This window comes from Gigantopelta aegis, chromosome 6 (assembly GCF_016097555.1).
Source record: "Gigantopelta aegis isolate Gae_Host chromosome 6, Gae_host_genome, whole genome shotgun sequence".
NCBI lineage: Eukaryota > Metazoa > Mollusca > Gastropoda > Neomphalida > Peltospiridae > Gigantopelta > Gigantopelta aegis.
The window spans coordinates 57,705,820-57,727,899 of record NC_054704.1 but is presented as its reverse complement, the minus strand read 5'-3'; the positions used below and the strand labels follow the sequence as shown (position 1 = coordinate 57,727,899).

Sequence of the window (22,080 nt, the reverse complement as noted above, 5' to 3'; positions counted from 1 at the left end):
AAGGCCACTTGTTCTTTGGTATGCTGCATTTATTTAGTGTGCATGACACATAATAAGATGACAGCTCACAAGATGCCGTATCATTCATTTAGTCCTTATTAGCCAAATAGAAAACATTGGTTTCATGTAACAGTCATAAGCATGGCATTTGGTATTAATCCTATAATTTACCCATAATATCCATGTCATCCATTTGCTACATTAACATGGTTAATAATGTTTTGCTGTCAATGGGTCATTTGTTTATAAGCCAACAAGACTTGTATACTGGAGAGTAAAGGTTGAGTTAAAGTGTGGGACATCAAACCACATCTACTAATCGTGATGACATCATAGTACTGATGAAGGTTACTTTAGAACTGTGATTTACTAAATATAATATTATTAAAATGTTATATTTTAAAGTTGTATTGAATAAATAGAATTTGCTACTAATTTTTTTTAATATGTAAAATATCAACCTCATCTAGTTAATTGGTATTTGTCTCGAAAGAGTCTCGACATACCAATTAACATAGAATCAGTTGATATTATCCATATTAAAAAACACTTGTTACGAATCCTCTATAAATGTCACATACATCAGTTTCATACTGAGTTTAGCTTCCTGTATCAGACATGACAATCAGTCTAATGACGAATCCTCTATACATGCTACATACATCAGTTTCATACCAAGTTTAGCTTTCTGTATCAGACATGACAATCAGTCTAATGACGAATCCTCTATACATGCTACATACATCAGTTTCATACCAAGTTTAGCTTTCTCTATCAGACACAACAATCTCATGTGTGTAAATGTACTAAACTGGAGAATATACAAACTCGAAGCGGCTATTTAAAATGGGTGGCTCAGTATGAGCAGGTTTGACCATACATGAGATAACAAACACATCCAAACATACTTGTTTTATCAATTCTCTGGTGACTGCATTGTCCGGAGAGTATGGAAGTACACCTAAAACCACTGGTTTCAACTGTCGCCACAATATCCTAGTGTACACTGATGTATTATCACTCGACTCAAATGAACTAAACAGCTTTCCACAAAATGCTGGAAAATAGAACAAACTAAAATAAGATGTATTTCTTCATGATAAATTCTGTATTCAAACTTTAGTATGTCTTAATGCATAGGAACTATTGTTGAAAATAACACACATTCAAAAGGACAATTCAGAAACAAGACTACATTACTTAGTAAGCCATTATCATAAGATAGGTTTTTAAGCTATTTAACAGCTGATTAAAACCACTGTCACAACAGCGTAAGACCAGCTAAAAAGCCCAATACTTTATTGCCTAAAAATATAAACATTTCATTTGTTCTGAAATGTATTTTATTCAACATAACTAAATAATTGTCATGTCCAACTTGTGATCAATATTTTGATATATAATTAAATTATGTGGGTATTAGACAAAATTACTTTCAGTGGTCATTTTTGGCTAATGCTGTCTGTGTAAACCATTTATAAAACAGCTTGTGGTTGCACACGTTAGCTGAAAACAACGTTGTAGAGTGTATAAATCTAGATTTAAGAAGTAAATCATGCAAATCTGCCACGTTAGCTGAAAACAACGTGGTGGTAGAGTGTATAAATCTAGATTTAAGTAGTAAATCATGCAAATCTGCCACGTTAGCTGAAAACAACGTTGTAGAGTGTATAAATCTAGATTTAAGAAGTAAATCATGCAAATCTGCCACGTTAGCTGAAAACAACGTGGTGGTAGAGTGTATAAATCTAGATTTAAGTAGTAAATCATGCAAATCTGCCACGTTAGCTGAAAACAACGTGGTGGTAGAGTGTATAAATCTAGATTTAAGTAGTAAATCATGCAAATCTGCCACGTTAGCTGAAAACAACGTGGTATAAATCTAGAGTGTATAAATCTAGATTTAAGTAGTAAATCATGCAAATCTGCCACGTTAGCTGAAAACAACGTGGTAGAGTGTATAAATCTAGATTTAAGTAGTAAATCATGCAAATCTGCCACGTTAGCTGAAAACAACGTTGTAGAGTGTATAAATCTAGATTTAAGTAGTAAATCATGCAAATCTGCCACGTTAGCTGAAAACAACGTTGTAGAGTGTATAAATCTAGATTTAAGTAGTAAATCATGCAAATCTGCCACGTTAGCTGAAAACAACATTGTAGAGTGTATAAATCTAGATTTAAGTAGTAAATCATGCAAATCTGCCTGAAGTGGGTTATCGTCAGGATAATGGTGTTTACTAATAGACCAAAAATAGAAACAGGATGATATAGGAAAGTAGAGAGAAAAGATAGATTATGCCGTCCGTGTAATCAGGGTGTAGAGGCCGAAATACATTTCTTGACAAAATGCCCCCCAAATTAACCCTTAGGAATATATTATACACACAAATAGAAATACACTGTCCAGATTTTACCAGCTTAACTAACTTGGAATTATTTTTTTTCCTCCTAAACTGCCCAGCTCACATATCACCAATAGTTGGGCAGGCATGTTACGAAATGTTTTTACATAGACAAACAGAACTGTCCAGATCCTCTACCTCAGTATAAGCAGTATAATTTTATTAATTATTATTAAACCATCTAAATTATATACATTGTGTGCCATTATTCACTTAAAACCCATACATGACTGTATATATGTTATATTTAAATATATTCTTACTTATGTTTTAAAATGTGCCATGTTCTTTGTATTATTCATATATAAAGATAAAATAAAGAATAAAGAAAGATACGATAGTTCCCCCCCCCCCCCCCCACTGCTGAACAGAATTTTTTTAAATACATTCTTACAGTCATCAATTTTGTGAGTTGTCTCCTCTTTATCGTTGCTCTTAAGGGTGCAGCCAACACTGAAGGCTGACGTGCCACTGTTGCCGGAGAAGAGGTTGTTGTTGTTGGGGTCGAAGCCCATGATGTTGCTGCGGCCACACACCATCTTTCCCACCGACTGTATGATGGAGGACACATTGGAAGAGTTCACTGGTCGCAGGTCGTCTTGTAGGAGGACAATGTCATTCCACAGAAACTGCAGGCTCTCTAAACCCAGCAACTTAAACAAAACAACAACCGTTTAAAATACAAACAGGCTGTTAACTTTATTATTACCCATACGGTTCAAAATAACTTGGTTAATATCAAAGGGTTACGTTCCACTAGAACATAAAGTGGGATGTTACACCTCAACATCACAATATGATGTCATATGACTGGCGCACTACAACTTTACCGGAATGCCAGTCAAATGAGTTCAGTGACTAAATTAAAATCAATTATGGGTAATAAAGAGGATATTAAAATATTACATAAACACGATACAAAATGGAAGCTTGTTTAATATCCTAGAACTCTGACAATTTGTCAAGCAAGTATTAACTAGGTCTGTCGACAATATCAAACACACTAGATGTAACCTGTGCTTAGCATAGGAAAGTTTAGATCAGGTGTGGCGGCCTTAAGTTGGGGTTTCTCCATAACATACGACTTTGTGTAGACAGCCAGCCCTTATTATCAGAGGCTACCATCTATATATACACTTCTATGTTAAGTGACAAAGATGGCAGCTTCTATTGCCATTACATTTAAGGAATTCATTTTTCAACACAATATTTAACACAATGTGTGTATGGCAGTCAACTGGACCTGAGCGCAAAAAGATCCTTGTGAAGTGTGGCATCAGGTAAGTATAAGAAAGGTGCAGTGCAGATCAATATTGAGCGGTATTTTCGGTATACTCAGATCGAAATGCATGCCCAAGATTCTGAGGAATACAACGATACCCGTTTCTCTTCTTTTCAGCCATTTTGCATTGGTCTGATATATTATTAGTGTTTTATTAAATGACAGAAAACATTTTTCAATACTGACATTTCGGTATTTTAAGATTTGCTCGGTACAGTAAATCAGTATTGATATGATACTGATACCGAACAGTATATAAGATATACTGCCCAGCTCTAACTCCAACTTCATTCGTTTGGATTTTGCTTAACATAGCTGCCTGCTATAAATAAGCCACTGGTTGACTGGTTGGTGCAAACTGATTATAACTGATGATCAATGATGAAATTTCAACTGATTCCCAACACTAGATATAGCCGTGGCAGCCTACTACTTTGAAATATAATGAACATCTCAAACAAAACTAACAAAACAAGCTGACTTGTACAGATTTGTACATCACCCACTATATCATGATCCTAGGTCAAAAACCATAACAACACAACTGTTATAATAGTAAACAATGATGCCTTAACCAGCATCTCACAATAGAACTACAAGATGTATATACATACATGTACAACATTAAAGTAGAACACATCAATGTAACTTACATCCTCGTAGATTCTCAGAAATCTCTGTATACTCTGAGGATCCAAATTGAAATCTTTTCCCGTATTATTGAAAATGTACTGTGAGAACTGGAAAACAGAAACATGTGACATTATCACATTAAATGGACAATGATCATGCACAGATTCAGCTTCCCCTTTAAAGGTATTTTTTGTTGATTCATACTACATGTATGTGATAAGTACATGAGCAATAAATGCACAAAAGCCTGCACATTAAAAACTAAACATTAAAATCTCAGACCCTAAAACTGCTCATTATAATCTGTACAAACCAAATTTCATACAATTCATTTGAGTTGAGCTACAAATCTCCATACCTCTTTCAATGTCTTGTTGACATCAAGGTCGTCTCGGAAGTCTAGGTACAGCTGTTCAAACTGGTCAAAGGTCAAGTTGTAGCACAGCTGCTGTTTCAGGTTAGCCGCCTCTGCTGGGTCAGAGAAATTTAGCCAGGTGGTCAGCAGACTCTCATTACAGAGATGTTCACGCAGGTTTGACACTGAGTCATTCAGAGACATTCCCGGTCTTGGAATCACATTTTCCAGAAACTGCTGCAGGTTCTTCCATTCAATGGCAATCCCTCCAGATCCAATAATCTAGTATTCAAATATTCTTATTCATCACAATTTGCATACAAACAAGCATCCGTGACCGCACCAAACTGAACAAACATGGAAATATCCTCACACCACTAGAAGATATATATGGCTGTTAAAAAATAATTTTACAGTAACTGGGTACTGTATATTATGGATACATTTGTTCTACCTCATAACTGCCAGAATTTAACAATTACAAAAAATAATATTCAGTTTAAATAAGTATGGAACTATGTTCATAACATCCAGACACTTGGTAAGTGATGACCAATCTAGCACTAAAATCAGCAATTAGTCACTGCTTTTTTTTAGAAGCAAATGGTAAAGAAATAATGTCTTAGCTGCAAGTTGCATAATAATATTTTAAGTTAAATTAAATAACAGTTCTATTAAAAAAAAACCCAAAAAAACCCGAACAATCATACAGCTGTCACACAATCACAATAAACACGAGACATAAAATACACAAAGTTTATTTAATTTACTACTGAGTAAACAGTGAACTACTCACATTTCTGAAAGAAAGAGTGGCATTCAATAGTGCATTGATTCCATCATGTCCCAGGTCAATACTCTGGTTTACTATTTGCTCGCGTAGTTTACCAGGGTCTACCAGAAGACTGCCAAGTGTTATACTTCCTGTAAAACACAGATGATTTAACACACATTAATATAATCTTGGATAAAATATCCTCAAAGCTTTGCTGAGTCTTGAAAAATATGGTGATTGTTATGAGCTTTTCATCAATGAATAAAGACAGCAAAACTTTTTGTGTAGCACTAAACTCTGAAAATCGCATATTCAGCATATTTAGGTACCTGAGGAGTGAACTGTTAAAACCCCACCTAAATATATGTTTTTATTATTCACTATTAAAACTAAGCTTGTACGCATGTTAGTGAAAAGAAGTTTGTTTTGTTTAACTACACCACTAGAAGGAGCACATTCATTTATTCATCATCGGCTGTTGGATGTCAAACATTTGGTCATTTTGACATATAGTCTTAAAGGAAACACACTACATTTTTCCATTAGTAGAAAGGGATCTTTTATATGTACTATCCCACAGGCAGGATAGCACATACCACGGACTTTGATATACCAGTCGTGGTGCACTGGTTGAAATGAGAAATAGCCCAATGGGCCCACCGACACATATATTTGTCACAAAATATCAACAAGCAAGAAATACATGTATTGTTGCATGTGTGATTATGTCCAAAGCAGAACAGTTTATTGATGTGTCAACTTCATTTGTTTATGTCAAAGTGGTGATCACATCAACATAACATTAAATATCAAGATCGTCCTAATTCTCTAAACCCACACTTGTATTCTACTTTAATGTAAATGCAGTGAAGTAAACTGGAAAATATTACTTTCAAATTACAACTGTAACCTTGACATACCCATAGATGTACCATTACTAAGTACATCTCTCATTTTGCCAAGAGTTTCTAAATCTTCAATGAATCGAAAGATTTCTTCCCGATCAGTTCTATTTGCCAAAATTATTTCCAGGTCATCTATCACTCTGGTAATTCTGCAAAATACAAACACATACACGAGTGACAATATTAATACAGACCTTCTTGATTGCAGACACATTAATATATATTTCAGTTTAAAAAAAAAGCTATATTAAATTTTAAATAGGCCTATTCAGTGAAATAAGCAAACAAAACATTGAACATAATGGAGAATGGTTGTAGTAGAAAAGGCTTTAAAGTTTATTTAGAAACCTCATCAAGCTTTTAACCTAGCTTTAATCCTTTCCAGTCCAAATGTATTAATCTTTAAAAGATATCTTACTGTGAAAGTATATTTCTGAGCATTTTTTTTCAGATCACCTACCTAAACAGTTTTCTGGAAGACTGGTATATAAGCTATGTGACAGATGCATTTTTTACCATGAAAAGTGAAATAAACAAAATAGTCAACAAATTAAAATAGTTCTGTAACTGCAGATGTTTTACAAATCTGATTGTAATTAAAAAAAACCCACGTTTATAACAAAGAAAGGAAATGCATGCACAACAGTTCACCAGTGGTCAAGTTTGAATGTTTGTTGTCTTTTCCTTTTTTTGGTCCTTAGACCTACTATCTTGCTTCTGTAACCATCTGTCAATTTGACACGCATACTGCTGCATTACTGCCTAGCTGCCACATGAACACAGTTTAAACAATACATGTGCATGCCTACTTACAGTGACTGGTTGAAGTTGTCAACGACTTTTGGTCTTTCATCTGCCGTCATGGTCCTGTGGCATGTGTTGTTAAATGTACAAATGAATGACTGCACAAATGGTAAAACACCAGCTGACGGCATCGCCTTGCCATCAAAATGACCTGTAGGAGAAAAAAGAAAGATATCAAGACATTTCATTCGTGATTAATATGGCATTAAATGCTATGTTATGACATTAAAATGCCATATTAAACAAGCAAAACAAATAAAGAGACCTTCTACCATCTATGTGCTACTGTTTTTGTCAGTGCATTTATTTACAAAAGGATTTCTTGCAGACATCGTTCCAACCATGGTATGTGCTGTCCTGTCTGTAGGATGGTGCATATAAAAGATTCATCGCTACTTATGGAAAAATGTAGCAGGTTTTCTCTCTAAGACTGTCACAATTACCAAATGTTTAACATCTAACAGCAGTTGATTAATAAATCAATTTGCTCTAGTGGTGTCGTTAAACAAAACTAAACAAACTTGTAGACGTTACAATTTTCTAAAATCTGAGGGCAACGTAGTAATTCCTGAACCTGTCTTATGATGTCTGTTGGCTTCTTTAAGAAAACAATTAATATGAATGCACAATCATTATCCATGGTTTTTTTTATTATCACATTATAATATAAATCAGAGATAAAAATGACATGGGACTAAAAATCTGAAAACCTTTCCATGATCTTAAAAATAATAATAGCTCAACACATGTTAACTATGGTGTTTAACATATGGTAACTACAACACTTGTAAGAGAAGAAAACTGATGCCAGCAGGCAGGGTATTTTTTATTATAATGAGGATGGCACATAGCAGCCTTTGATACTGTGGAACACTGGTTGGAATGGGCAAAATCCCGAATGGGTCTATCCACAGATGGACCAACCATACATATCCCACTGAGAGAGACGATAAAAGACTTACATTCATGTTGTTTGGTTATGAGGTCAGGTCTTGTTCGCACTGCCACCAGGATCAAGAACAAACACAGAGGCCATAAGATTTCAATAACAACTCGCACCTGAATAATATGAAGGAATAAATTAATTGAATTGAATTCAATATTTAACGACAGCTCAGCATGAAAACTACATCAGCTACCAGGTGTCAATCAAGGGTAACTGAATGAATAAATCGATGATCAACATGAAACCCAAAAATTCAAAAGTTAAATTAAAACAGTGTAAAGAGCCATGCAAAAAATACAAATGTCACAAGTACATGTAGGTAAAGTTAAAATTTTGAATAAAATTCTTTATCTCGGATACATTTCAAAACAAGAATGGTGCAAGAGTGTATGAGTGAGTTGGTGAGTTAATGGGTGGATAGGTGGTGTCTGTGAGTTGGTGGCTAGATGATCGAATATGAGCTAGTATGCGATTGGGTGGGTGGCTGTTTGGTTAGGTGTGTGGGTCAGTGGCTGCATAGATGAATGAATGAATGATGTTTCATTTCATACAAAATACTTTAGGAAAATCAACAAAAGATACTGTATATATTTCTACAATTGACCACTGAATTAAAGCATTTCCATACACAAATATTTGATTGAATATATTACAGAAATGTAGCTACAATATGTTAAAATGCAATTTCTCATAATAAAATGAATAGTCTAATTTTGACATTCACTGCTCTAAATTACCTCTGGTTTTATTATTTTAAAACATTTTGCTAAAATATCAAGTACTTTTACTTGCAGTAATATGATAACCAGAAATTCTGAGCATAGTACTGTCAAGTTTAATAAATACATTTATAGCTATACAGTAAAACAATTAAAGCAATGCACTGTAAAATTCACTTACTGGCTGCCTCTGCCGTAGTTTGAAGTTTTTCCACAGTAAAAGCCACAGTTGGTTGAAATACCCCATACCTTGTGTCAACACATCACCATAAACAGTTTAATTGTTCTGAAATTAATATTGATAACAAACTTGAAACAAACCTTTATTAATTCACACTTTTACTTACAGGATTCTATTTTGTATGATTTTAATTTATGTTTTCAATAACTAACCTGTTTAACAAGGCCACGATTATATATATATATATATATATATATATATATATATATATATATATATATATATATATATATATATATATATATATACATACACAGTCAAACCTGTCTTAAGCGGTCACACAAAGGAGTAGATAAAAGTGGCCGCTTAAGACATGTGGCCGCTGATTACAGGTTGCCACACACAGTCTTTAAAACATGTGTTTTACCGTCTGTACTGCTAATTGACGGATGTGTGCTTCACAGTTGACTATAAATCAACTTTTGACATGTCACCTCCTTCAGAAAAAAATAAATAATAATGAAACTGGAATGTAATAAATTAACCGTTCTCAACAACTTTGTTTTCTTTTTCTATTTAATTATTTAATTCCTACTTCATGCGGTGTATTGTCATCGTAAGTGAATTTATGTGTGTCAAGTGTAGCCTGGCCCAGAGGCAATTAAATGTATTCCAAGTCATACTTTCTTAATTGGTACACAGTTCAGATGTCGGGACTGAAAGGGTACTAGCATTCCTGAAGGTGTGAAGATTGGTTATTTGCTGCACCTTATCGTTGTTATTAAAATATCCCTTTTATATAACAGTAAATGTTTAATGTGGCCGCTTAATACAGGTATTTCAGCGATTTGGGATCCGATTTAGGTGGCCGCTGGCCGCGTTAGACAGGTGACCGCTTATTACAGGTGCATTTACATTATAAATCATTTGGGAGGGAAAAAGTGGACACTTAAGGTAGGTGACCGCTGATTACAGGTGGCCACTAGGACAGGTTTGACTATATATATATAATATATATATATATATATATATATATATATATATATATATATATAATACATATATTAGCTCTGAGCATTTTGACAGCTTGCTTTGTTATGTAGAAAGGAATTGTTTGATTTACCTGAAGGGAACATGTCAAATGTATGCACTGTTGGGAGAACCATTTAATTTAGTGTAGTGGCCTTACAAAGTAGGGAGTCTATCCAGGCTGGGAACCCAGTACTTACCAGCCTTCAGATTGATGGTTTAAACAGCATGTCACTAAGGCCAGTGTTAGTCATTGAAGGAAGGAATGTTTTATTTAACGACGCACTCAACACATCTGGATTGTGGTTATATGGCATAGCACTGTAAGGACCATACAGATGAGAGAGGAAACCTGCTACTGACAAGCAATGAGCTACTCTTTCTTACTAGCAGCATGGGCTATTTCATAAACAGCATCCCACAGACACGACAGTATATGCAACGGCCTTGATTACACCAGTTATGGAGCACTGGCAGGAACGAGAAATAACCCAATGGGCCTACAAACGGGGATCGATCCTAGATCAACCATGCATCAAGTGAGTGCTTTACCACTAGGTTATGTCTGCGCTACTCAGTCACTTTACTTCCAGAGTTTATATATATAATCAGGGGTTCAAAAAATTTCAAAAAAATTACGCCAATCAGATATTCACTTGCCCGATATATTTTTCCACTTGCCCATACTTCTTAAGGTAACCAATTGTGTTACTCCTATTTAATTTAATACAGTGCTTAATAATATGGAAAGTAATTTGTTTGATTGCACAAATAAAGGATTTTGCCAATAGGTTACAACACTTACTCAGGAAGTACTAACTGTATATGTCTGTCCAGTAGTATCCACGGTCTTCTCCATTTATTGATTTAAACTTTAGTTTTTAGTGTCCATTTGTTGATTTAAACTTTATTGTGTCGATATAATTATGTCTTAGTGGCCATGGATGTGGTGAGAACCCTTTCCATTTGTGAGCCATTCTTTTATGGCTGGCATTGGTTGAAAAATGTTTATGGATTTTGGCCCATGTGTCATTATTGTGAGTATATTATTTAACATTCTCTGCCCCAAAACACTTCTCTGGGATGATGTTTTCACCCTGTTCATAGCTGAGAGAAGTCTCGCGCAAACAACCGTGGCTGGGCTCAAAGTAAACATGAGCTCTGTTAATGTTTTTAAATAGTGCATGTTTGGTAAACAACAGAAGGGGAGGGGGTGTACATCGATTGCAGCCGTGTACTTTTAATTTATTGAGCATAATTTATTTATTTTATATTTATTTAAAATACACCTGCAAAGTCACAGTATTGTCTCAACGCTCCATTATTTTTCAGTAATGAGGAGATGAAACACTACTTAATTAACCCACCAAAATTATTGGTGTTAATTTCCATACTAACATATATTCACATAAAATTATTACTCAGTGGTGTATTTTAAGTAGGGGAATATCCTCGTAACTCTCCATTCCTGAAAAATAATGGGACTCGTCTCCATTATTTTTCAGGAATGGAGAGTTACTAGGACATTCTCCTATACATAAGCTGTAAAGCGTATTGGGCGCTATTTCGAAGTTTGAAGATCATCGAACCGATTACTTGTACGAATTCAATCAAACGTTCAGTGGCAGAAATTACCGATCTTGGTCAATAGTAAAAGGGGAATAACTCTAAAGTTGTTATTGAACTTTTCAACACATTGTTTTCTGTTTTGATGTTAACGCATTGGCAAGAGTTCCAATCGTTCCAGCATTTAGGGTTAGGGTTAGTTCTCCTTAGAGCTACGTAAATGCTCGAACGATCGGAACTCTTTCCAAAGGTTTTACCGAGATATGTAGCAAAATTAAAAAAAAAATGCAGTATGCAGTTAACATAATTACTTGCCCTGCATGAAAATTCCACTTGGCATGGGCGTCGGGCGATGGGATTTTTTAACCCCTGATAATACACCACAATGACAGTTTAATGCCTTCCAAACACAGTATGTTGTTTACAAAACCAGAAAATCAATATATCCACCAGAAGGACACTTGATGACTGTTTTTATTACACATGTAAATCAAACCTAACAGCACTTTATATAGGCTACATACATCTTAGTTGTAGCCTACATTGATCATGTAGGTGCATTTTCTTTGCAGTTATGACATTGCAATATTATAGGCTTACACATTAAATAATACATGTGTATGGCCTGACTAGACAATAAAGAGCCATTCCATCGTAATATTTGAGTCCCTGCTTAATTAATAGTCATTTGGTATGCTATTTTATTGTTATGAAAAAAAAAGGTGTGGTTTATACGCACAGCGGTTACTGTAAAATTTGGGACGGGATTTAGCTCAGTCGGTTGAATGCTCTCTTGAGGTGCTTGCGTCGCAGGATCGAACCACCTTGGTGGATAAATTCAGCTGATTGGGTTTTTCTCATTCCAACCAGTGCACCACAACTGGACAAAGGCCGTGGTATGTCCTTCCCTGTCTGTTGGAAAGTGCATATAAAAGATCCCTTGCTGCATTAGAAAAAATGTAGCGGGTTTCTTCTGATGACTAAGAGTCAGAATTACCAAATATTTGACATCCAATACCCGATGATTAATTAATCAATGTGCTCCAGTGGTGTTGTTAAACAAAACAAACTTCTGTAAAATTCATAAATAAAGTGCACCGTTTTATAAATCACACCTTGCCATTCACAGTAAAAAAGTAGTGGCATATAGGCCGCAAAATACAGTATTCATATTTAATGAAACCTACATGTAAGAATCTGGACTAGATGTATAATCAAAACCAATCTAATTAAAATTAGCTCCACTATTACATGTGGATCTAAAGACAGCCAGTTGGAGCTCATGTCCACCAATCAAAACCTTACTTGCAGAATCCTGCCAGTGATTTAAAACTAACAACACTGCGTAGTCCCCAATGTCCAGGTAACATTTCGTCTGTAAATAATAATTTAAATATTGACCAATCACACTTCGCCTTTTATAACGTTATTTGGGAGCATACAAATTCTAAAAATATCGGGCGAGTCTATTTTAGTGGCCGCAGTACAGCGAACCATACCAATACGTACGGGGTGGGTTATCAGTCTTCAATTTTGCATTAAAAATTATTTATTTATTTATAAAATTTAAAAAAACTAAATCAGTCTTCAGTTTTACATTACAAATTATTTATTTTATAAAATAAAACATGTTTTAAGGCATTCGTAATTCATACGAAACATGTCGTATACCCTCAGGATAATTCGGAATGTTTTCAAATTATTTTTAAATCACTGGCAGGATTCTGCAAGTAAGGTTTTGATTGGTGGACACGAGCTCCAACTGGCTGTCTTTAGATCCACATGTAATAGTGGAGCTAATTTTAATTAGATTGAATCAAAACATGCAGAAATAGTAAAACATAAATTAAAAATGATGGTTCTAATTTAGTACTCTTTACCATGAATAACCTCCAGGCTAGAGATTTTTGAAGTTATCTTTGCGCTACGATGTCATAAAACCGTTGTAAGCTACAACTAGAACACACAATGGTTTTACAATATTGTAGTGCTAAGAGAGCTTTGAATATCTAGTTGCCCAACCACCCAGACAGACAGACAGACGAGAGAGAGAGAGAGAAAAAGAGAGAGAGAGAGAGAGAGAGAGAGAGAGAGAGAGAGAGAGAGGAGAGAGAGAGAGAGAGAGAGAGAGACAGGCAGAGACAGAGAGAGAGAGAGAGACAGGCAGAGACAGAGAGAGAGAGAGACTGACTAATCATTTGCATTTGTTTTGGGTTGTTGTTTTTTTGTTTTGCTGGAGATCAAAGACTCATTCTTTGATTTCCTACTTCCCTATACATGTTGATTAGGTACAACCCTCACATCAGGTGATCATTCAATAACATAGAAATTAATACACAAACATTCTGCAGCCTTTTTTCAATATTAAAGAAAAGAAAGAATTAAAATAGTAAAATTACATATATTTGTAGGTACATGTATATATGCAAATAAAACAAAAACAAGAAATATGAAAAGACAAAAAATAATTTAGCTATATGTAACAAGAGTGCAGAAAAGGAAAATATTTCACTTGCCCCCCGGACCATAGCCAACTAAAATTAACTAGCCCACCAGAATTTCTACTAGTCCGCGAGCCTATATAGAACAATATATTATTGTTTGAACCATTTGTTTGAATGGTTTGAAACTGTACATCACTGATGTCTCGTTTCTCATTGTGACATCGTTTAAGTTCACGTCAATCTAATTAAAATTAGCTCCACTATTACATGTGGATCTAACACCAGCCTGTTGGAGCTCATGTCCACCAATCAAAACCTTACTTGCAGAATCCTGCCAGTGATTTAAAAATAATTTGAAAACATTCCGAATTATCCTGTGGGTATATGACATGTTTCGTGTGAATTACGAATGCCTTAAAACATGTTTTATTTTATAAAATAAATAATTTGTAATGTAAAACTGAAGACTGTTTTAGTTTTTTTTTTATTTTATAAATAAATAAATAATTTTTAATGTAAAATTGAAGACTGATAACCCACCCCGTACGTATTGGTATGGTTCGCTGTACTGCGGCCACTAAAATAGACTCGCCCGATATTTTTTGAATTTGTATGCTCCCAAATAACGTTATAAAAGGCGAAGTGTGATTGGTCAATATTTAAATTATTATTTACAGACGAAATGTTACCTGGACATTGGGGACTACGCAGTGTTGTTAGTTTTAAATCACTGAGAGGATTCTGCAAGTAAGGTTTTGATTGGTGGGCATGAGCTCCAACTGGCTGGTGTTAGATCCACATGTAATAGTGGAGCTAATTTTAATTAGATTGAGTTTTACGTGTGACGTAAATCACTTGCTGACCCAATTTGTAGAAAAATAATGTGTAGTAGGTCTCGACATCTGCTTACTTCTACATTGTTTGCATGTGGTTTGTAATAAATAAAATACTAAACTAGCTTGCCTGTCATACCAGACAGGATAGAACATACCACAGACTTGATATATCAGTTGTGGTGCATTAGCAACAACTTTAGTGATATATCAGTAGGTATGACAAAGTCTGACGTCACTTTGCGCTGCATATCTGCCACCAGCTTAAATGACTCACTTTTCAACACAAATATTACAGCTTCCCAGTGAAATACAGTAATATTAAAGACATGTACATACACAGCGTTTTATCGTTTTTCCAACAGATATAATTATTTAATTTGAAATTCGGTTAAAACTACACCAATAACAATTTTCTAGAGAGCTCAATGACGTCGCGTAAAAAGTATGATGTCGCGGCCATTTTTACAGCTGATAGGGTCACATGATAATTTTTTCTTTTTCTTTTGAGGCATTCAAGACGTTGCTCATTGTAGAAAATGGTCGATTTTGTCACTGATAACGAAATGTGATATTTTAAATGTAGTTTGAAAAAGACAACTTCAAATCGATTTTGAATATATTTCTATACTTCGGCACATCGAGTTCACATATTCAGTTGTTAAATTGAACCTATTTCTATGTTTTCTTTGAAGTTTCAAGTCATTTCACCCTAGCGCATTTGAGTGCAAGGCGTCCTAACTGGGGTTGTCTCAGCAGTCATGGCAACAGCCATTTTATCAATCCCATAATGCATCGCTTCAAGGTGACTGAATCTAACCCTAATACATTATACATTATGGCTAGCGAGCTGTCACCCACAATTAAATTGTTTTGGTTGTTTCTTGCATGGGAATTTTTTCCTTTTTTTTAAGCTCCAATCTCGCCTCACATTAATTAGCATGATTATAAGCATAATTGGCAGGCAAATCAAAACATAAATAAAACAAAAATAAATAACCCAATCCACCACCAAAAACCATCCAGAAACAACACCAACCCCACCCCAAAATAAAATACAAAATACCCCGCACCCTCGACACACACACACATGCCAAAAAAGACCCCCCCCCCCCCCTATAACCCAGACGAACACGCGCATTTTCTATCTATATTTACAGTGGCATGCATTAATCACATTTATATTATTATTATTATTATTTATTTAATTAATTAATCATTAAAAAAATCAGCCTTATATGTTTTGCAAATGTATTTTTATTGTTACTCAGCTTAAATCAAGACACCCCCCACCAAACCATCACCTCAAAAAAGGCATGTCAACCCACCCCTCCCCAACATTAATTTTTCTTCAGTATCGTTAATCACAATTGTATTATTATTATTTAAAAAATATATTTTTCAGCCTTTTATATTTTTTCCAAATATATTTTTTGTTACTCGCCTTAAATCAAGAACTCACCACAAAAAACCCCAACAACAAACCACCACCTCCACCCCAAAAAGACCCATCACCACCTCCACCCCAAAAAGACCCGTCACCACCTCCCCCCACCACCAAATTTTTTTCTTCGAAATATTTTCACTATCATTAAACAGACTGTTTACCCTATCGTATTACAATGGACTAGTCCCTGTTGCTAGCTTTCGTCACGTGTTCATTCAAACACCCATGTGCACTGCCTTTTTTTTTTTATGTAACATTGTTTCACTATTTATGCATAAGAAAAGTTGGAAATGAATGGGGTATTGTTGCATTGTCCTGATAGGCTAAATAAATATATTAAGTTGTGAAAACAACGTCCGCTTTGTATTCCTTATTTTCCGATTTTACGTTTATAACAACGTTAGGGTTCATGGTTACATTTTAACATTATAATGGTATATGTTACCATTTTCCAGTGGCTTCAAAAACACTATTACATATTCCAGAATAATATTTGGCTTGTTTCAGATCAATTTAAAAGTGAAATATACACATGGCGATTAGTAGTTGAGTTTAACCAGCAAGTTTAGAAAAGCGAGTCAAATTTGGCAGACATATTTCACGGTAACAGGTCGTTTCGCCCCTGTTACTAGACAGAAAGCAAACACATATAAAGATTTATTTAGCTTATTTATTAACTGGGGGAAAACAAACAAAAAAATCATGATGAATTCGGGCCTGAGCGTAGCCTAATGAATTTTTCTTCTTTTTTTCTTTTTTTAAAGGTTTTATAGTATTTCTATCTCGTTTAAATAACTAATGTGGATATATTCATGTTATTTAATAATTATAAACCCTGCTGTTAATTTGTTAATAATCGGGGCGAATTTTGGGGCGAAACGACTTGGTATGAATAAGATTTAGAACGAACCAACCCTGGGCAAAACGACCCGGATTCATATTTCACAGCACGCCAAACTTCAAAGGGCTATAACTTTCTAACCACTAAATATTTTTCCATCCGGTTTTCATTAATTTACATCTTTTGGTACATATTTTTGCTTGAAATAAAAAACTTGACCACATATTTTTTTTTTTTTTTTTCGTTGTTCTACCTAATATCAGGCCATTCATATAGGTGCCCCCCTCCCCTATCCCCCCCCCAGGTCCTGACCATACTACTCCATTGTTATTGGGAACTACCTGAGGATTGTTTAGGTCCCTCTTTCCCCAAATAAGCTAATGAAAAACACTATTAGGATGTCGACTAACCTACCTTAGTTACATACACTGACGTTGGTTGCAGTTGTTGACCACGGCAAGAAGCATGATCAATGTTGACATTAACAATAGAAACGTGACGAAGCAAATTATTCTGGATCGATTACACACTAGTTTTTACCTAAGAAACAGATAGATCATAGAGATAGATCTATGCTAGTATGATGTTTTGTCAAATCTCTGACTCCGTCCTCTCTGGAGATTCTCGACAGCTTTGCCAGTACTGGCAGAAATATCTATCATAAACAAAGTTTAAAAAGCTAATGTCTTTTAACACTCATTTCGATTTTTCGTGTCTACTAGGATTTCCGTGCGTTAAGTACTGCTTGAATATCGGTCCCGTTTTAAAATAGGATAGGGCCGTTTTAAAATAGGATAGGACCGTTTTAAAACCGGGATGGTATACAAACCAAAATGATGTGGCTAGTAATTTTTTTATGCGATGCGAATTTCTGAGACGTAAACATAGGCGTACGGGCTCCCATTTTTGTAGGCGCACAGGCTCCCATTTTTGTAACAGCACAACAAAATAATTCCAAGTTCTTATTAGCATTACTAATTTACTGCCAGGATTGCAATTTTTTTTTTGCCGTGTTGTTTTTCATTGGCTGCATGGCAGTGATGACCTGGTCATCACCTAGGAGCAGCTAGTCGTATGTCTTGAAATTATTAACAAACATACGTGTGTTAACAACCCATGTGTTATCAAAAATAATGCATAGCTTAATAACTGGTTTAACGTGTTCATATACCACTAGGGTTTCGAACACGCCTATCCCGAGTCCGGCCTCCGATAGGATCGGGGGTCTGACTTGGGATAGGGATAACCTATCAAATACGGTCAATTTTGACATTTTGAATATTAACACCAAAAGTATTAAAAAAAAGGGGGGGGGGGATTGGGGTTAATAAATTTTGACTGCGCCCTTAAAGAGAAATATTAACATTGCTAACCTATATCAATTATCAATATACTATAAGGCTTAAATTACATATGTATTTGTTGATTCAGATGTTTGTTCATGTAATTAATGTATATTTATGTTACTGTTACTGCAGATAAATGTATATTATATTGTTATTTTTGATCTGCCCATATTCGGGTGTTATGCAAATAAATTCTTCTTATTCTTCTTATTCTATAATTTTGGCGCAAAGTATAAAAAAATTAAAAATAATATATTTAATAATAATACCAATAATTTTGGAAAAGGGGCTGCCTGTCATATTCTAAACATTGGTGTGACCAGGTTAGGGTCGGGAGGAAGGGGAGTCCGGCCCTACACAAAACCTAAGGCCAAACCGCTTACGCCTATGGCCCCAAAGAATGCCCTAACTCCCGGCATCTCATTCCAATCTAGGGTATTTCACCATTTCAAAGTCACAGACTCGTGTTTCACTCAGTTGTAACTTGATCCAAATGTGTTAGAGGTTTGTAGACCAACTAAACTTAGTGTTAATTTTCACGGCTTGAAACTAGGGTATGTCCCTTTAATGGTTTACTGTCACATTTAATTAACACATGTTCTCTCTTGTCATCATTTCATTTCAACTCATTTTCGTGCTAATATACAATTAAGGTTCAAACACGCTGTCCTAGGCACACACCTCAGTTATATGGGTTGTCTGTCCAGGACAATGGGTTAGTTTAAGTGATTATTGCTTAGTGAAAAAGAAGAGGGTGAAGTGGTTTTACACCTACCCATTGAGTCGTTAAAATTCGCTCTGGGTGGGAACCGGTACCGAGCTGCGAACCCAGTACTTACCAGCCTTATGTCCGATGGCTTCTCTTGTCGTCTATTCTATTTCTAATGTGATTTCATTGTTTCTAATTGACTAAAAGAGTATGACATCTAAATTTAATAACTCACATCAAGTGAGTATTACATAAGATGTTTTTTTCGTGTATGTCAAATTCATAATTCCGTACAGTCTATTTAATAAGCATAATTAAATATGATGTAATGACTAAATAAGTTATTTTATTAGTATTTGTTTGCCAAAGGAAAAATATTGTGATAAATACACGTAAAGAAACCCTTGGAATTGTTTTTATAACAAAATGCCCGTTATATAGCTGGCGCTCCATGTTGGGCCCTACCATGGAGAGGCAGATTTCCATCGGTTATTATTAATAATACATCTCGTTGACTAGTTACTAATACTTCAATTAACTATAGACAGTCATTAGATAATATGCTTAATTTCTGCTATTAAATTAAATTTGGAATTTAACTACATGATTAATATCTTAGTTTATGATTACATTCATATTTAAGTTTATTTATATTAAATTGACTGCACTAAGCTACGAATTTGACATATTTCAAACAAGCAACATCGTGCGAAAAAAAAAGCCATTGGACATAAGGCTGGTAGGTACTGGGTTCGCAGCCCGGTATCGGCTCCCACTCAGATCAAGTTTGAACGACTCAATGCGTAGGTGTAAGACCATTACACCCGCTTCTCTCCCTCACTAACCACTACCCACTGTCCTACATAGACAGCCCAGATAGCTGAGGTGTTTGCCCAGAACAGCGTTGTTTGAACCTTATCTGGCTACTCTCCCTCACTAACCACTACCCACTGTCCTACATAGACAGCCCAGGTAGCTGAGGTGTTTGCCCAGAACAGCGTTGTTTGAACCTTAACTGGCTATATGCACGAAAATAAGTTGAAACAAAACGAATATACGTAAATAAGAAATGTGTTTGTTTCTCCAGTGATAAGATAGAAAAATAATAATAATAATAAATAAATAAATAAAAAAATGCCCTGGAGGGAACAGATTTAGGAATACTAAATAAATGTTTTGGGGAAAACAAACATGATATTTATTTTAAATATTAAAACACACCTTAAGTCTCAATAATGATTTTAAGTCGAATTTATCTTTTGTGTTCATTATATAGAACAATGTCCAACACTGTATCAAATTTATTCTTCGCATACCCAACCAAGGTGGGGAATATTTTGTACTGTATTTCTGCCAAAGAAGTGTTCATTTAAAACAATATGCTGAGTACAGTAATCGCCTAATGAATCAAAACTAAACAGACATTCGTTGTGATCTAAAGCACCAAGTACGTTAGTTTTATATTAACGATGAAACTACGTTGGTGCACTGTACACGTTTCACTATATTTATTTATAGTTTTTAAAATAGGTAAAAACTGTTTTTTTTCTTTTTTTGGGGGGGGGGGGGGCTGTGGGGATTTTTGTGGGGATGGGGGATTGCGATAATTTCTTTATATTTTCAAATGCATTTCTGGGAAAATTATTATTAATAGCTGATATCATATGTAATAAAATAAGTTAATTACATTCTTCAATATACATATACTTGAAAGCTATTGTTAAAGTCAATAACTAATAAAGGAAATGCTATATTAATTGATTGATTTTTTAGAAAAAAAAGTCCTACGAGCCGTATAGCTAATTAAGTGAATTAGTGGGACAATATCAGCAAACACTGTTTCGTTTATTGTAGGACTAGTGTTACCGTATGGTCTTCTAATACTGACATATACTCTCTCAAAAAAGAAACGCATAGGCGAAATATTCATGGAAATATCTCTTTAATACAAAATGGCATAGTTTCGATATTTATGATCGTATCACAGTCAAATTTGACATGAATATGTGACAATGTTCTTGCTACGGACTGACGGCTGCGGAGGCGTTTTCGTCACCAAACAGCATCGCTCGAGGACACTGAAATCAGCACCTTGTGTGGCCACCACCAGCAGCAATCACTGCGCGATATGAACACAAGTTCACTTCAGCCAGTGTATGAGATGGCTCCCCACATCATGACACTCCCTCCACCGAATCTGTCAACTTGGGCGACGTAGTCGTTGGCAAAACGTTCATTGCGGCGTCTGTAAACACGTTGTCGTCCATCACGTCACTGTAGAAGGAAAAGTGACTCGTTGCTGAACCATACTCTCCGCCAGTTTCCCAAGTTTCACCCCTGTACATTCGTGCACCAGCGAACACGTAAATGTCGATGTTGACGTCGCAGGACAGGGCCAACATACGGTTTCCTAGCCCGTAAACCAGCTTGTCGAAGTAGGTTCCGAATGGTTTGTGCAGACACCCTTCTAAAACCAGGTATGCGTCCAGCAGTGTTAGTTGCTGTGGTAGTTAGGTGACGCAAGTGCAGAACCCGGATTTTGTAGCGATCTTGTGCTGCAGTTGTTATGCGAGGTCTTCCACTTTTGGGCCGGTCTTCGGCTGATTGAAACTGCTGGTACCTGTCCCAGAGACGTGAAATGGTGCTCTGATGGACGTTCGTGTGGCGCGCGACTGCTGACTGCGATTCACTTAACTGGAGGCGGCCTATTGCAAAGTTTCGATTCGGCAGGTTTAGTCTTGGCATCCTGTATCTCGTCTACGTCGAAATGGAAATGAGGCATTATTGCGAGCACTGCAGCTTTAAATACACATCACTACTCCAATCTTTTCCCCGAGTTTCACGTCCGTTCGCCAAAATCT

The 22,080-nt window shown here is 35.5% G+C and overlaps 1 protein-coding gene across 3 annotated transcripts in view; it reads right to left on the bottom strand.

Moving 5' to 3' along the window:
- LOC121374869 (phospholipid-transporting ATPase ABCA1-like) overlaps positions 1–17,870 on the bottom strand; it is an 83,601-nt gene extending 65,731 nt beyond the window's left edge. For 2 of the 3 annotated variants that reach the window (XM_041501976.1, XM_041501978.1), the window contains exons 1-10: positions 17,579–17,870; positions 9,005–9,109; positions 8,121–8,217; positions 7,168–7,309; positions 6,370–6,503; positions 5,471–5,598; positions 4,678–4,956; positions 4,340–4,426; positions 2,799–3,057; positions 909–1,057 (exon numbers count right to left, since the gene is read on the bottom strand). In XM_041501976.1, the coding sequence (XP_041357910.1) occupies positions 909–1,057; positions 2,799–3,057; positions 4,340–4,426; positions 4,678–4,956; positions 5,471–5,598; positions 6,370–6,503; positions 7,168–7,309; positions 8,121–8,217; positions 9,005–9,070 (1,341 nt within the window). In that variant the 5' untranslated portion in view covers positions 9,071–9,109; positions 17,579–17,870. The remainder of the gene's footprint in view (positions 1–908; positions 1,058–2,798; positions 3,058–4,339; positions 4,427–4,677; positions 4,957–5,470; positions 5,599–6,369; positions 6,504–7,167; positions 7,310–8,120; positions 8,218–9,004; positions 9,110–17,578) is intronic. The other variant, XM_041501977.1, reaches the window with a different exon arrangement.
- Positions 17,871–22,080: the final 4,210 nt, after the last annotated feature.